Genomic DNA, 14537 nt, shown 5'->3' with positions numbered 1-14537 from the left:
AGGTGTGTCGTATGACCCCTCTCTAACACCTACCACCAGCTATGGTAGTTATATTTAGGTGTTTAGTATGACCCCTCTCTAACCACCTACCACTAACTATGGTAGTTATATTTAGGTGTGTAGTATGACCCCTCTCTAACACCTACCACCAGCTATGGTAGTTATATTTAGGTGTTTAGTATGACCCCTCTCTAACCCCTACCACCAGCTATGGTAGTTATATTTAGGTGTGTAGTATGACCCCTCTCTAACACCTACCACCAGCTATGGTAGTTATATTTAGGTGTGTGGTATGACCCCTCTCTAACCACCTACCACTAACTATGGTAGTTATATTTAGGTGTGTCGTATGACCCCTCTCTAACCCCTACCACCAGCTATGGTAGTTATATTTAGGTGTGTAGTATGACCCCTCTCTAACCCCTACCACCAGCTATGGTAGTTATATTTAGGATGTGTGGTATGACCCCTCTCTAACCCCTACCACCAGCTATGGTAGTTATATTTAGGTGTGTGGTATGACCACTCTCTAACACCTACCACCAGCTATGGTAGTTATATTTAGGTGTTTAGTATGTCCCCTCTCTAACACCTACCACCAGTATGGAATCTATATTTAGGTATGTGGTATGACCCCTCTCTTACACCTACCACCAGCTATGGTAGTTATATTTAGGTGTTTAGTATGTCCCCTCTCTAACACCTTCCACCAGCTATGGTAGTTATATTTAGGTGTTTAGTATGACCCCTCTCTAACCCCTACCAACAGCTATGGTAGTTATATTTAGGTGTGTGGTATGACCCCTCTCTAACCACCTACCACCAGCTATGGTAGTTATATTTAGGTGTGTGGTATGACCCCTCTCTAACACCTACCACCTGCTATGGTAGTTATATTTAGGTGTGTGGTATGACCCCTCTCTAACCACCTACCACCAGCTATGGTAGTTATATTTAGGTGTTTAGTATGTCCCCTCTCTAACCCCTACCACCAGCTATGGTAGTTATATTTAGCTGTGCTAAGCCCTACCACCAGTATGGTATCTATATTTAGCTGTGCTAAGCCCTACCACCAGCTATGGTATCTATATTTAGCTGTGCTATGCCCTACCACCAGTATGGTATCTATATTTAGCTGTGCTAAGCCCTACCACCAGTATGGTATCTATATTTAGCTGTGCTAAGCCATACCACCAGTATGGTATCTATATTTAGCTGTGCTAAGCCCGCTGGTAATTCCAGCTGTTAGTTGTCCTTTTCCCACTCCGTCGGTTGGAGACCGAAACAGACCTGTTTTCAAAGAGTCACTTTTCATACATGTTTTGAGGAATGGCTATTTTGATGCCAATTAATATCGAAAATAAACCTAACATACAGTGCCTTCGGTAAGTATTCAGTCCCCTTTGGTAAGTATTCAGACCCCTTCAGTAAGTATTCAGACCCCTTCGGTAAGTATTCAGACCCCTTCAGTAAGTATTCAGTCCCCTTCGGTAAGTAATCAGACCCCTTCAGTAAGTATTCAGACCCCTTCAGTAAGTATTCAGACCCCTTCAGTAAGTATTCAGACCCCTTCAGTAAGTAATCAGTCCCCTTCAGTAAGTATTCAGACCCCTTCGGTAAGTATTCAGACCCCTTCAGTAAGTATTCAGGCCCCTTCAGTAAGTATTCAGACCCCTTCGGTAAGTACTCAGACCCCTTCAGTAAGTACTCAGACCCCTTTGGTAAGTATTCAGACCCCTTCAGTAAGTACTCAGACCCCTTCGGTAAGTAATCAGACCCCTTCAGTAAGTATTCAGTCCCCTTCAGTAAGTATTCAGACCCCTTCAGTAAGTATTCAGTCCCCTTCAGTAAGTACTCAGACCCCTTCGGTAAGTATTCAGACCCCTTCGGTAAGTACTCAGACCCCTTCGGTAAGTATTCAGACCCCTTCGGTAAGTATTCAGACCCCTTCAGTAAGTATTCAGACCCCTTCAGTAAGTATTCAGACCCCTTCGGTAAGTATTCAGACCCCTTCGGTAAGTATTCAGTCCCCTTCAGTAAGTATTCAGACCCCTTCAGTAAGTATTCAGACCCCTTCGGTAAGTATTCAGACCCCTTCGGTAAGTATTCAGACCCCTTCAGTAAGTATTCAGACCCCTTCGGTAAGTATTCAGACCCCTTCGGTAAGTATTCAGTCCCCTTCAGTAAGTATTCAGTCCCCTTCAGTAAGTAATCAGTCCCCTTCAGTAAGTATTCAGACCCCTTCGGTAAGTACTCAGACCCCTTCGGTAAGTATTCAGACCCCTTCAGTAAGTATTCAGACCCCTTCAGTAAGTATTCAGACCCCTTCAGTAAGTATTCAGACCCCTTCGGTAAGTATTCAGACCCCTTCGGTAAGTATTCAGACCCCTTCTTCTCTGCAGAGCCTCTCAAGCTCTGTCAGGTTGGATGGGGAGCGTCACTGCACAGCTATTTTCAGGTCTCTCCAGAGATTTTCGACCGGGTTCAAGTCTGGGCCACTCAAGGACATTCAGAGACTTGCCCCGAAGCCACTGCTACGTTGTCTTGGCCGTGTGCTTAGGGTCGTTGTCCTGAGGTCCCGAGAGCTCTGGAGCAGATTTTCATCAAGGATCTCTCTGTACTTTGCTCCGTTCATCTTTGCCTCGATCCTGACTAGTCTCCTAGTCCCTGCCACTGAAAAACATCCAAACAGCATGATGCTGCCACCACCATGCTTCACCGCAGGGATGGTGCTAGGTTTCCTCCAGATGTGACGCTTGGCATTCAGGCCAAAGAGTTCAATATTGGTTTCATCAGACCAGACAATCTTGTTTCTCATGGTCTGAGAGTCTTTAGGTGCCTTTTGGCAAACACCAAGCGGGCTGTCATGTGTCTTTTACTGAGGAGTAGCTTCCGTCTGGCTATTCTACCATAAAGACCTGATTTCTGGAGTGCTGCAGAGATGGCTGTCCTTCTGGAAAGTTCTCCCATCTCCACAGAGGAACTCTGGAGCTCTGTCAGAGTAAACCATCGGGTTCTTGGTCACCTCCTGACCAAGCCCATTCTCCCCTGATTGCTCAGTTTGGCCGAGCAGCCAGCTCTAGGAAGAGTCTTGGTGGATGCAAACTTCTTCCATTTAAGAATGATGGAGGCCACTGTTGGGGACCTTCAATGCTTCAGAAATGTTTTGGTACCCTTCCCCAGATCTGTGACTCGACACAATCCTGTCTCGGAGCTCTACGGCAATTCCTTCAAACTTATGGCTTGTGTTTTTGCGCTGACATGCACTGTCAACTGTGGGACCTTATATAGACAGGTGTGTGCCTTTCCAAAACATGTCCAATCAATTGATTTACACACAGATGGACTACAATCAAGTTGTAGAAACATCTCAAAGATGATCAATGGAAGCAGGATGCACATGAGCTCAATTTCGAGTCTCATAGCAAAGGGTCTGAATACTTGTGTAAATAAGGTATTTCTCTTCTTTTTTTAGCCAGTTTTCTCTTTGTCATTATGGGGTGTTGTGTTGATGCTGATTATTATTATTTTAATCCATTTTAGAATCAGACTGTAATGTAACAACATTTGGGAAAAATCAATGGGTCTGAATACTTTCCGAATTTCACTGTATTTAAAAGTTAGAGTTAGTTTTCTCATGCTGCCCCCTAGTTTGAATGTTTTATCCCCCCTTGCAGGCCTTACGAGGAACTGACCAACTGCACCTATTCTGTGGCACTGAAGATGCACTGCTTCTGGCCCAACCAGCAGATAGACGAACTCTTCATACGCCTCCACCGGGACTACTTTCACGACTGTGCTCTGACCGGCAGGCTGCTCCGGGACCCTCTATACGTATCTTGGGGCCTTTCATTGGAGTGCCTGTGCTGGTCACTCTGCTCATGACCGCCCTAGTGGTGTGGAGCGGTAAATGCTGCCAGGGAATCGTGTAACTGTCTCATCCTGGGTGAAGGTGCCCCTGGGTACGGAATACAGAACTAGGATCAGTTTGCCCTGCCAAAATTCTAAACTGAATCATTAGCGGAGGAAACGCAAAACTGACCCAAGGCCAGCTTCTAGGGATCAACCTGACCTCTTGGAGAACGAACTCCAGCTTATCTGATAGGGGAGCCATGATGGAGGGGACACTGAACTGGGGCAAACAGCGAGCAGAGATACCCAACAGCATACTAAGACTGTAATCTTTCTGTGATGTTGGTTGTTTGATGGACACTGGCGGTATGAGTGAAGGACCTCTCAGAAGCCTACTACTGAAACAAAGCAAAGTCTATTTAAGATTGTACTGTGGCTCATCGATCACCCTAGAAATTCCAATTGAAAACACGCATTGTATTGTTGTAAACCACAAAGTGGCCAACCAAGAGAGGGCTAATGTTGTGTAGGGCACGGAGGACAGATAGTAAATACCTCGTATGTCCAAATCAATGCAACAACATCTGTCATGTAGCTTCGGGCACCAGCCAAGTCTTTACATGAACTATTATTTACATGAACGATATTCTACCGCTTCACAATGGATTACAGAGCCATTCCCACTGCATGTACCTATAGATACATGTGTCTGATTATTCATTCATTATTATCTATTCATGTGCATTCTAAACAGAGAAATAAACAACTACAAATACTAATATGATAAAAGTGAAATAAGAAATCGTTTTTGATATCCATTTATTTTGATATCAATATGATATTTGTTTGATATCCAAACATGAATGAGAACAGAATTGAACTCCGACCTGAGGAGTGTAGAGATGCACCTTCAGCCCACAGCCAGAACCAATATCTATCTTCCCAGCTCTGAGTGTCATACTACCATCCACCTACTACCATATCTATCAGATTCAGGAGTCAGAGTACTCCAACATCCCAATACACACACACCTGTGTAGAGAGGTACCAAAAATACATTACAATATGAACCATTCAAAAACAACCGGCTATTCTCATACTGTGGTGGGCAGAAGAAGAAGGCACACACACACACGCGCGCGCACACACACGCACGCACGCACGACACACACACACATACACACATTTTTCTTGTTTTATGAAAAGGCAGTCAGCACACCACACAATGAGTCAGCACACCAAAGGGCCCTGGGTCTCCCTGAAGGAGAATGGAAGAAACTAAAAGATTAAAAGCCACTTTGACTGACAGCTCGCCTTAGCACAAGTGGCAGAATATAGTCCCAAAGCCAGCTCGCCATAGCAACGGGGTTATTCATCTCAATGTGACTGCAGTAAAAAGGCCTCACTCCCCCTATCTGAGATATCTACTGCAGCCCTCATCCTCCGCATACAACACCCGTTCTGCCAGTCACATTCTGTTAAAGGTCCCCAAAGCATACACATCCCTGGGTCGCTCCTCTTTTCAATTCGCTGCAGCTAGCGACTGGAACGAGCTGCAACAAACACTCAAACTGGACAGTTTTATCTCCATCTCCTCATTCAAAGACTCGATCATGGACACTCTTACTGACAGTTGTGGCTGCTTTGTGTGATGTATTGTTGTCTCTATCTTCTTGCCCTCTGTGCTGTTGTCTGTGCCCAATAATGTTTGTACCATGTTTTGTGCTGCTACCATATTGTTTTGCTACCATGTTTTGTTGATACCATGTTGTTCTGCTACCATGTTGTGCTGCTACCATGTTGTGCTGCTACCATGTTGTTTTTCTACCATGTTGTGCTGTGTGTGTGTGTGTGTGTGTGTGTGTGTGTGTGTGTGTGTGTGTGTGTGTGTGTGTGTGTGTGTGTGTGTGTGTGTGTGTGTGTGTGTGTGTGTGTGTGTGCGTGTGTAAAACAGGCCAGATGGACTTGATAAGTGAAACCTCACAGTAACATCTTACCTACAGTGGTATAGCCTTAAGGAATGTACAGAGATGAAGCTTGAATGAGTATACAGCCTAAAATAGCCTTATAACACCTTACAAACACTGTCACCTATTGAGCCAAATCTAATAGAGCGGTAAGTGATTGTAATTAGTTATATAGGAATGCAATCAGAAAACATTAGCCAGTGAGTTCGCAATGTTTGATTGAATCATTAGGAATGTAATGGATGTGTGATGACCACCTCTGGAGTGCACATGCATTGGTCCTTATCCGTATCGTCATGGTGACTGACCAACCTTGTTGTTATGCATTTGGGGATCAGCGTTCTATGTATTAGCTGTCATGAGTAAGATCATTACTTCTGAGATTGGTATGGAAAGCAGACCATGGTGACTTAGGGAGAGAGGAAGAAAGTGAATGCCATGTAAAGTGATAGTGAAAACATCCCGAGACCTGACCCCAGTGAATCAGGAGAACCACTCGCAAGTAGCTGATTCATAGCTATTTATAAGTCCTCTCCTCTTCCACACTAAGCCACCCACCGTCTCAAACCCACACCATCCCCCAGAAACCCTCTGGCTCCCTATTTCCCCTGTCTCTGCTGGCCTGCTGTCAGCTTGGCTATATGATCATTAAGGTGGTCCCAGACACTAGTCCCAGACACTAGTCCCAGACACTGGTCCCAGACACTAGTCCCAGACACTAGTCCCAGACAGCCACAGGCAGAGACTAATGGCCCGGTAATACTAAGTTAAAGTAACTCTAGTCCTTAGAGAGGAAGATGGTACGGTAGGCATCTGACATTACATCTGAAGAGGAGAAACAGAACTGAGATAAAGGACCTGGGGTGTATTCAATAGGAATGAGCAAACAGCCCCAAACTGGGAGGGAAAAACCTGAACTAAAAGTTTTTCTACGGTGTGCACTAATGAATACACCCCTGTGGTCTCAGGGAAGCTTCTTCAGAGAAGGCTTGATGAACGCTTCCATTTTGAGGCCTGGAGTCAGAGTTTAGTGGGTCAGGTATACCCAGGTGGCTATGAGTTTGCGCTATGCATTGGTGCTATGAGTTGGGTCTATGTTGTGGCTATGAGTTGTGTCTATGAGTTGGGTCTATGTTGTGGCTAAGAGTTGGGTCTATGTTGTGGCTATGAGTTGGGTCTATGTTGTGGCTATGAGTTGGGTCTATGTTGTGGCTATGAGTTGTGGCTATGAGTTGGGTCTATGAGTTGGGTCTATGTTGGGTCTATGAGTTGGGTCTATGTTGCCAGGCAGGATCTCAGTCCTACTCCTCTGAAAACACATGCACACACACACACCAGCCTCAACACTCAGAGGGACACAGAGGGAGCATGTGTGAGCGCATACGCAAGAGGCTGGAGACATCAGACTGTGTGTTCAGAACGCAAACCACTGTAATTACCAGTTACAGTTAATTCTACAGTAAACCAGAGAAGACTATTGTATTTTAAGAAGCTGTCTCTTTATTAAACAAGAAATGGTTGAGCTCATCGGGTATCCAGACTATTCTGAGACATCGTAAACATCTTCTTTAGGTGGTATTGGAGTTCATGTGGGTTCACTTTTCATTTTGACTTTGATGGACTAATGATTTAAGTTGTATGTAACATGTGGTCTTATTTGTTGTAATGTGTAACCCCTCTTTTAGTTATGTCATTTTGCCATTAGATGCAACAGAAAACATCAAGGGAAGAGACGGGTCTGTGGGGTTTGCTGCTCCTTTGCCCCAGACCAGGCTGCAGCAGGCTTGCAGGCCAGCCAGTAGAAATACTTCACCACCACTGTGATCTCTGTGTCTGGATTCGACTCCCCCATCTCAGACAGCAACCTCGGCCAGAAGAGGAGGAGTGGAACAGAGTGAGCGACAGTCAAAGAAGATGGTCATCAGCTCACTGAAATTTTCTTAGAGATGAGAAATTCAACTAATTTCAAACCAACCTGCACTGCACTATTTACAGAATTGTGTTCAAATGTTTATATATATAAACCTATATGCAGATAAGTCTCCCCTCATAGATAGTTGCTTCCAGCGTTCATAATTGTAATAGAAGTGTGCAGACAGTAGTTTGCAAAAATAAACATGGTGTAAACATTGCTAAAGGCACATTCCATTTAATACCAGCCTGCAAATCATTTTGAGCACCTGTATGCTGAAGCTCACCTGTTCCTGAAGTCCTGGGAGAACCTGTGGGCTTCCACTGGATCCTGCTTCAGCAACGCCCGATAGCTAGAGAAGGTCTCCACCATGCCGATGTAGCCACTCAGAGGCATCGGTCTCCTCATCCGCAGACACTCATGCCTGGAAAGAGCAACACAAAAACACTGAACAAAATCAGAATACTATTTTATGCCAAGCTAGGCCAGGCTATTCTATGCTAGGCTAAGCTATGCTATTCTATGATACTCTAGACCAGGCTATGCTACGCTACGCCAGACTAGGCTATGGTATGGTATACTAGTATACTAATATTCAGGGCAATCGTAAAGTTTTCCGACCCCTTGACCCCTCCACATTTTATTAAATTACAACCTTACTCTAAAATATATATTTTTTTTATATTCAGACCCTTTAGTCAGAACATTTACATTTACATTTAAGTCATTTTGTTGAAGCACCTTTGGAAGCGATTGAGTCTTCTTGTGTATGACGCTACAAGCTTGGCACACCTGTATTTGGGGAGTTTCTCCCATTCTTCTCTGCAGATCCTCTCAAGCTCTGTCAGGTTGGATGGTGAGCGTTGCTGCACAGCTATTTTCAGGTCTCTCCAGAACTGTATGATTGGGTTCAGGTCCGTGCTCTGGCTGGGCCGCTCAAGGATATTCAGAGACTTGTCCTGAAGCCACTCCAGCGTTGTCTTGACTGTTTGCTTAGAGTCTTTGTCCTGTTGGAAGGTGAACCTTCGCCCAAGTCTGAGGTCTGGAGGAGCAGGTTTTTTCTGTTCATCTTTCGCTTGATCCTGACTAGTCTCCTAGTCCCTGCCACTGAAAAACATCCAAACAGCATGATACTGCCACCACCATGCTTCACCGTAGGGATGGTGCCAGGTTTCCTCTCGACGTGACGCTTGGCATTCAGGCCAAAGAGTTTAATCTGGGTTTCATCAGACCAAAGAGTCTTGTTTCTCACTATTTGAGAGTTTTAGGTGCCTTTTGGCAAATGCCAAGTGGGCTGTCATATTATTTTATTTCTTTATTTAACCTTTATTTAACTAGGCAAGTCAGTTAAGAGCAAATTCTTATTTACAATAACAGCCTACCCCGGCCAAACCTGGACAACGCTGGGCCAATTCTGAGCCGCCCTATGGGACTCCCAATCACAGCCGGATGTGATACAGCCTGGATTCAAACCAGGGACTGTAGTGACGCCTCTTGCACTGAGATGCAGTGCCTTAGACTGCTGCGACACACTGGAGCCCCATGGGCCTTTTAATGAGGAGTGGCTTCCATCTGGCCACCCTACCATAAAGGCTTGATTGTTATAGTTCTGCAGAGATGGTTGACCTTCTGGAAGGTTCTCCCATCTCCACAGAGGAACTCTAGAGCTCTGTCAGAGTGACCATCGGGTTCTTGGTCATCTCCCTGACCAAGACACTTCTCCCCCGATTGCTCAGTTTGGCCGGGCGGTCAGCTCTATGAAGAGTGGATGGTTCCAAACTTATTCCATTTAAGAATGATGGAGGCCACTGTGTTCTTGGCGACCTTCAATGCTGCAGACATTTTTTGGTACACTTCCCCAGATCTGTGCCTTGACACAATCCTGTCTCGGAACTCTACGGACAATTCCTTCACCCTCATGGCTTGGTTTTTGCTCTGACGTGCACTGTCAACTATCGGACCTTATATAGACAGGTGTGTGCCTTTCCTGAGCATGTTAAAATAAAAATACCACAGGTGGATTCCAGTCAAGTTGTAGAAACATCTCAAGGATGATCAATTAAACAGGGTGCACCTGAGCTCAATATCATAGCAAATGGTGTGAATACTTATGTCAAGATTTGCTAAAATGTCTAAAAACTTGTCTTCGCTTCGTCATTGTGGGGTATTGTGTGTAGATTGCTGAGGAATTTTCATTTATTCAAACCATTTTAGAATAAGGCTGCAACATAACAAAATGTGGAACAAGTCAAGGGGTCTGAATACTTAGACACAGAGCCAGCAAGATATACAGTAGACACAGAGCCAGATATACAGTAGACACAGAGCCAGATATACAGTAGACACAGAGCCAGCAAGATATACAGCAGACACAGAGCAAGATATACAGTAGACACAGAGCCAGCAACATATACAGTAGACACAGAGCCAGAAACATATACAGTAGACACAGAGCCAGATATACAGTAGGCACAGAGCCAGATATACAGTAGACACAGAGCCAGATATACAGTAGGCACAGAGCCAGATATACAGTAGACACAGAGCCAGCAAGATATACAGCAGACACAGAGCAAGATATACAGTAGACACAGGGCCAGCAACATATACAGTAGACACAGAGCCAGATATACAGTAGACACAGAGCCAGCAACATATACAGTAGACACAGAGCCAGATATACAGTAGACACAGAGCCAGATATACAGCAGACACAGAGCCAGATATACAGTAGACACAGAGACAGATATACAGTAGACACAGAGACAAATATACAGTAGACACAGAGCCAGATATACAGTAGACACAGAGCCAGATATACAGTAGACACAGAGCCAGATATACAGTAGCAGTCTGGATACCGTGGCTTTTCAGCTGCTCTCACCACTCTTTGTCTGGGTACGGACATGAGTCATACATCTGTTTGTAGAGAGGGACCGTGGTAGTACCTATGTGGGCACTGCGAAATGGCAGCAGGTTCTTGTAGAACTGGAGGGGGGACATGAATAAGGTAGTATTATTTTCCTGTTGTTTTTGTACTCTGAATTACTTTCCCGTTGTTTCCTTACTCTGAAGTCACACAGTTTGCACACTTCATAGAAGGCCAGATCCCACTGTACATTGAACTCAGAGAGTGTTACATTTAACCCTTCACAGAGTACATATGAGTCCCAATTATCCAGCGTTAAACTGGTTCATTTAACACTGAGATAGTGGGACTCCTATACATAGTCAGTTGGTCAGTTGATTGTATGTGATGTTGTCTCCAGCCTGCTATTTTTAATGATCTTATCAACTAAACCAATCCTCTGTGGTTTGTTATCTGACCTGATGACAGATGTCAGTCAGAGTGTGGGAGTGTTGTCCGTACTCCAGGTCCATGTCCAGGGTATAACTGATCAGGGCCAGACACCCTCTGGGCTTCAGCAGCCTGTCTGCCTCCTGGAGGAACCGTGGACGGTGGAACCAGTGTGCCGCGGTCATGGCCGTCACCAAGTCTGCCCCGCCGTCAGCGAACGGTAACTCCTCGGCAGGACACTGCCTGTGGGGTTATGGGAGATGTGGGACAGTGTCTGCATGCTGACGAAACGGTTACACATTTTGAATGTTTCACTGGTGACATTTGGACCTCAACGTGTCCCAGTTAATTATGTTACTAGTTCAAACTGCAGGGATGTTTCAATGGGGTATGGTATCAAAACACAGGATAATTACATTGAAATATGAATAAATGAATGAATACTTTATTGTCCAATAGACACTGTTGTCTGCCAACAGTACCAACCTTCCTGACAGACATATAACACATCACAACACTTCACTTATTAAAGTATGACCTTGGAGGAGACCTTGATCCTTGCTAGGACAACAAAGCAATTCCCGCCCACTATCCTGCGTGCCCCTCCCTCTTCTTACCTGTACAAGATATTTGGGGCACTGCTATTGGCCAGAGCCACCTCCAGCTGGGCGGGGCTGATGTCTGTCCCGATCACCTGGGTAAAGTGAGGGGCCAGTAGGAGTGTCCCCTGTCCTGAGCCACAGCCTACGTCCACGGCAAGGTCAAACGGCCTTCCTTTCTGAAGTGACAATAACATCGGAAGTCAGCGGTATATCAGCGTTATATCAGCGTTATATCAGCGTTATATCAGCGGTATATCAGCGTTATATCAGCGTTATTTCAGTGTTATATCAGCGTTATATCAGCGGTATATCAGTGTTATATTAGCGTTATATCAGCGTTATATCAGCGTTATATTAGCGTTATATCAGCGTTATATCAGCGGTATATCAGTGTTATATTAGCGTTATATCAGCGTTATATCACCGTTATATCACCGTTATATCACTGTTATATCAGCGTTATATCACTGTTATATCACCGTTATATCACCGTTATATCAACGTTATACAGTTTGTGAAAAAAAAAAAAATTACGCTATTAAATCCAGATAGGCACAATTATCCAAAAATCCTTCGAACAGGGCAAGGGTCTAGGGGCAAACTACATTCCCTGCACGCACGCACGCACGGATACACACACACACACACACACACACACACACACACACACACACACACACACACACACACACACACACACACACACACACACACACACTCACACACTCACACACACACAGGCCCCTACCATATTCTCCAGAAATGCCAGTATCTCTGCGATCAGTTCCTGTGGGGGGGACACCCTGTACCTCAGGTAGGAGGCTGCGTGCTCTTTGCCCTCAAAGCGACGGTGAGCCATGTTGCCGTGCTGTTGCCGTGCTGAGTCAGAATGAGAGAGAGAGTTCTGAGAACACTGACAACCTCTGGGACACTAACATCAGACACAGAGGTTGTTAATTAACCACCAGGGCTTCGTCCCAAATGATCTCTCCTTCCTCCCAAAGTGTGCACTTGTTCACTTCCCTTTGCTAATTTCAAAGGAAATATAACTGGTATAAGAAATAGTGTGGAAAACCCCTCAAGCCCATGTCTCCACCAATATAATGTGTTTAGATCTGTGGTAGTGAACGAGTGCAGGGAACGAGTGTACACTTCAGGAGAAAGGAGATATTATTGGGATGCACTCCCCAAGGAAACCACACTATTTTGCTGCACTTCCTTCGGAGGACAGAAGAGGTCAGTATTAGACAGAGTATGTCAGGGTAGGAGCTGGAGCTGGGACTGTGGACAGAGACAGAGAGAGACAGAGAGAGAGAGAGAGACAGAGAGCAGGGATTGGGGACAGAGACAGAGAGAGACAGAGAGAGACAGAGAGAGAGAGAGAGACAGAGAGCAGGGATAGAGACAGAGAGAGACAGAGAGCAGGGACAGAGACAGAGAGAGACAGAGAGAGACAGAGAGAGACAGAGAGAGACAGAGAGAGAGCGAGACAGAGAGCAGGGACAGAGACAGAGAGAGACAGAGAGCAGGGATAGAGACAGAGACAGAGAGCAGGGACAGAGACAGAGAGCAGGGATAGAGACAGAGAGCAGAGACAGAGACAGAGACAGAGGGCAGGGACAGAGACAGAGAGCAGGGATAGAGAGCAGAGAAAGAGAGCAGGGATAGAGAGCAGAGACAGAGAGCAGGGATAGAGAGCAGAGACAGAGAGCAGAGACAGAGAGCAGAGACAGAGAGCAGAGACAGAGACAGAGAGCAGAGACAGAGACAGAGACAGAGAGCAGGGATAGTGAGCAGAGACAGAGAGCAGAGACAGAGAGCAGGGATAGAGAGCAGGGACAGAGAGCAGGGACAGAGAGCAGGGATAGAGAGCAGAGACAGAGACAGAGAGCAGAGACAGAGACAGAGACAGAGACAGAGACAGAGCAGAGACAGAGAGCAGAGACAGAGAGCAGAGACAGAGTGCAGGGATAGAGAGCAGGGACAGACACAGAGAGCAGGGATAGAGACAGAGAGCAGGAATAGAGACAGAGAGCAGGGATAGAGACAGAGAGCAGGGATAGAGAGCAGAGAGCAGGGACAGAGACAGAGAGCAGGGATAGAGAGCAGAGAGCAGGGACAGAGACAGAGAGCAGGGATAGAGACAGAGAGCAGGGATAGAAGCAGTTAGCAGGGATAGAGACAGAGAGCAGGGATAGAGAGCAGAGAGCAGGGACAGAGACAGAGAGCAGGGATAGAGAGCAGAGACAGAGAGCAGGGATAGAGAGCAGAGAGCAGGGAGCAGGGATAGAGACAGAGAGCAGAGAGCAGGGATAGAGACAGAGAGCAGAGAGCAGTGATAGAGACAGAGAGCAGGGACAGAGACAGAGAGCAGGGATAGAGACAGAGAGCAAGAGAGCAGGGATAGAGACAGAGAGCAGGGACAGAGACAGAGAGCAGGGATAGAGAGCAGAGAGCAGGGATAGAGAAAGAGAGCAGAGAGCAGGGATAGAGACAGAGAGCAGGGACAGACACCGAGAGCAGGGATAGAGACAGAGAGCAGGGATAGAGAGCAGAGACAGAGAGCAGAGACAGAGAGCAGAGACAGAGAGCAGGGACAGAGAGCAGAGACAGAGAGCAGAGACAGAGAGCAGAGACAGAGAGCAGAGACAGAGAGCAGGGATAGAGAGCAGAGACAGAGAGCAGAGACAGAGACAGAGAGCAGAGACAGAGAGCAGAGACAGAGAGCAGGGATAGAGAGCAGAGACAGAGAGCAGAGACAGAGAGCAGAGACAGAGAGCAGAGACCGAGAGCAGGGATAGAGAGCAGAGACAGAGAGCAGAGATAGAGAGCAGAGACAGAGAGCAGGGATAGAGAGCAGAGACAGAGAGCAGAGACAGAGAGCAGGGATAGAGAGCAGAGATAGA

General features: G+C 46.0%; 1 protein-coding gene across 1 annotated transcript; it reads right to left on the bottom strand.

Annotated features, from left to right (window-relative positions):
* Positions 1 to 7296: 7296 nt before the first annotated feature.
* Positions 7297 to 12538, bottom strand: LOC135537523 (putative methyltransferase DDB_G0268948). Its single transcript, XM_064963660.1, has 6 exons — positions 12380 to 12538; positions 11647 to 11807; positions 11059 to 11272; positions 10616 to 10719; positions 8018 to 8155; positions 7297 to 7684 (listed from the first exon to the last, which is right to left on the bottom strand). The coding sequence occupies exons 1-6, from the start codon at positions 12488 to 12490 to the stop codon at positions 7540 to 7542; spliced, it is 873 nt and encodes a 290-aa protein (XP_064819732.1). The 5' UTR covers positions 12491 to 12538; the 3' UTR covers positions 7297 to 7539.
* Between the last annotated feature and the right edge of the window lie 1999 nt (positions 12539 to 14537).

The sequence above is a fragment of the Oncorhynchus masou genome, unplaced genomic scaffold (assembly GCF_036934945.1).
Source record: "Oncorhynchus masou masou isolate Uvic2021 unplaced genomic scaffold, UVic_Omas_1.1 unplaced_scaffold_807, whole genome shotgun sequence".
Taxonomy (NCBI): Eukaryota; Metazoa; Chordata; class Actinopteri; order Salmoniformes; family Salmonidae; genus Oncorhynchus; species Oncorhynchus masou.
The sequence above is the reverse complement of the archived record's forward strand: the minus strand, read 5'-3'. Positions and strand labels throughout refer to the sequence as shown.

Bases quoted from the DNA above. Each gene is read 5' to 3' on its own strand.
- LOC135537523 (XM_064963660.1), bottom strand. From the start codon at position 12,490: ATGGCTCACCGTCGCTTTGAGGGCAAAGAGCACGCAGCCTCCTACCTG. The intron at 10,720-11,058 runs GTCAGATAACAA...TCCCCCCTCCAG, and splicing joins TGACTGACATCTGTCATCAG to TTCTACAAGAACCTGCTGCC. The intron at 7,685-8,017 runs GTGAGCTTCAGC...CTTCTGGCCGAG, and splicing joins TCCCAGGACTTCAGGAACAG to GTTGCTGTCTGAGATGGGGG.